The 2,519-nt window shown below is 33.9% G+C and overlaps 1 protein-coding gene across 1 annotated transcript in view; it reads right to left on the bottom strand.

Annotated features, from left to right (window-relative positions):
• The window catches only part of cunh1orf52 (chromosome unknown C1orf52 homolog), a 10,544-nt gene extending 10,263 nt beyond the window's left edge, over window positions 1-281 (bottom strand). Inside the window, exon 1 of the mRNA XM_016256912.1 lies at window positions 1-281. Within this exon, the coding sequence (XP_016112398.1) occupies window positions 1-162 (162 nt within the window). The 5' untranslated portion in view covers window positions 163-281.
• Window positions 282-2,519: the final 2,238 nt, after the last annotated feature.

Here is a 2,519-nt window from a genome sequence, read left to right on the forward strand (position 1 = left end):
TGCGGCTCGGTTGCGGCTCTGCGCTTCAGGAGCTCCGGAGGGCTCCGGCTCGCTTCGGTTCTTCACACCGGACTCACGACCGTCCGAGTCACTGCTGCTGTCGCTCAGATCATCGTAACCCATGAAGAAATTGCGACCCTCTGGTTGCTTCTCATCGCTCATGGTGGATGAAGACGAGAGAAGGCCGCCGGATTGAAGGATTGTGGGTTTATTCGGAACCGCGGAACAATAACAACTAAACAACACTCGCCATGTTGAACTCGGCGCGCGCTGATGACGTAAGCGCAACCCGCAGGAATAAAACATATTAATTTGTAATTATTTTAATTTGTACAGTCTAATTGATGCATACATTAACATCTTACCCTCATGGTTTATTATTATTAAAAAAAATTATCTTTAGTTTTTCCTATTTCTCCATTGTTATATTTCTTACCTATCATCCTTATTATTATTGTTTGTTCTTTCTTTTCTTAATTTTCTTATGTGTTCCGATAACATTGATACATTCTGTATATTGTATACAAAGTTTTATGCCATTAATGTAATCTCTGTTCTGTTTATAAGCATAATAATAATAATAATAAAAAGAAATAAAACATTGGAGTTTGTATTCTTGATTAAAAAAAATGTAACAGTAGATAGATATATATAAATATATAAAATATCATTTTTTTTGACAGTATTCATTGGAAGAAAGCATGGTTACTCCCTGAAAAATTCTGCATTCCTAATCAAATCAGAGAGGTACATTTTAAGATTGTGCATAATGTTTATCCAACGAACTCCCAAATTGCATTTTTCTTTTTTGATCTCTCTAGCTTATGTGTATTCTGCAAAGTCGAGGAAGAAACTGCACTTCATTTATTCTATCATTGCAATGAGGTTAAATCTCTTTGGGAGAACGTAAGCTGTTCTTTACCTTCTTTTATAAAATGTGATTTAAAACTTTCACTGAAAGATATATTTCGGCATTTTTCTGGCAGTGACCATGCTATCGAACATTTTGTTTTGCATTGTAGATTTTTTATTCATAAAACCAAATTTCTCAATATGTTACCTAGATTTGATGTCTTTCTTGCAGACTTCAGCTTGTTGTTAAATCTCTTAAATGCATTGATTACAATAAGAAAAACACGTTTCTGAAGGCTTATATTTTTCTTACTGATTGAGGTGTCGTTGTTGTTGTTTTGTCTTTTATGTTATTGTATTTCAATGCAGTGCTGTTTCTTGTTGTTGTTGTTGTTTCCTTTTTGTCTTGCATTAAAAAAAAGAAATAAAACATATTTGGCGTATTTGTGAAATATACTGTTTAAATAATAAAGTAAAAGAGGTTACAATTTCACATGGTATATATTCAGCTAAAAGTGTTATTTGCTAGCGATTTCATTTGGATATTGATTATTCCTGTGATTTTTAGAAAATTAGTCTTGTTATTGTGTATTCTGGGTGGATATGGACAATTTCATTAGAAGGAAAACAAATATTATATTCAAGTTAAATAAGTTTCATATATGTAGGTATTATTCCAATGAAAATAATAATAATTTCACTTTACTTGTGCAACTTTTTATTACTTTGGGGAAATTTCACATAGCCAACATCAGAAGAAATGGCCAGGATCCAAGCCAAATTTCAAAAATTTTGGGTTTTCTACAGGAGACAAAGGTCTACTGCACCAGTTTGGAAAACATTGTTCATAAAAGAGCAAAGAAGACCATTTTTTGATTAATGAATCAATTGTTTACACTCTGTTTTTAAGAACATTTTTGTTCTGGTCAATGAAACATACAACGATTTGAAAAAATTTTGGGTTTTCTACAGGAGACAAAGGTCTACTGCACCAGTTTGGAAAACATTGTTCATAAAAGAGCAAAGAAGACCATTTTTGATTAATGAATCAATTGTTTACACTCTGTTTTTAAGAACATTTTTGTTCTGGTCAATGAAACATACAACGATTTGCATAAACGATAATTTAATTGCATTTTTAAACGGCGTGTTTTCAAATGAAGAGCAATTAGGAATATTATTTTCGTCAGTATCAGGATTGAGACCGCGGTTGACGTACACTCTTAAAAATAAAGGTGCTTCGAAAGGTTCTTCAAGCGATGCCATAGAAGAACCATTTTTGGTTCCACAAAGAAGCATTCAGTCAAAGCTTCTTTAAAGAACCATCTCTTGCTTATCTTTTTAGTAATCTGAAGAACCTTCTTTCGCCACAAAGAAGCTTTTGTGAAACAGAAAGGTTCTTTAGATGTTAAAGGTTCTTGATGGAACCATTTAGATAAAAAGGTTCTTCTATGGCATCGTGAAGCACCTTTATTTTGAAGAGTGTAGACGCCTGATGTTACACTTCTCAGCGCGCGCCAGGTCGGACCAATCACAGTCATTTGTGATGACCTGATGAGGCATATTAAAGGTGGGGTAAGTGATTTTTCAAAAACGCTTTAGAAAACCGATTCGGGCCGAATAGCAAAACAAACTTGTAGCCAATCAGCAGTAAGGGGCGTGTCTAC

Source organism: Sinocyclocheilus grahami, unplaced genomic scaffold (assembly GCF_001515645.1).
Source record: "Sinocyclocheilus grahami isolate Dianchi unplaced genomic scaffold, SAMN03320097.WGS_v1.1 scaffold1488.1, whole genome shotgun sequence".
Classification (NCBI taxonomy): domain Eukaryota; kingdom Metazoa; phylum Chordata; class Actinopteri; order Cypriniformes; family Cyprinidae; genus Sinocyclocheilus; species Sinocyclocheilus grahami.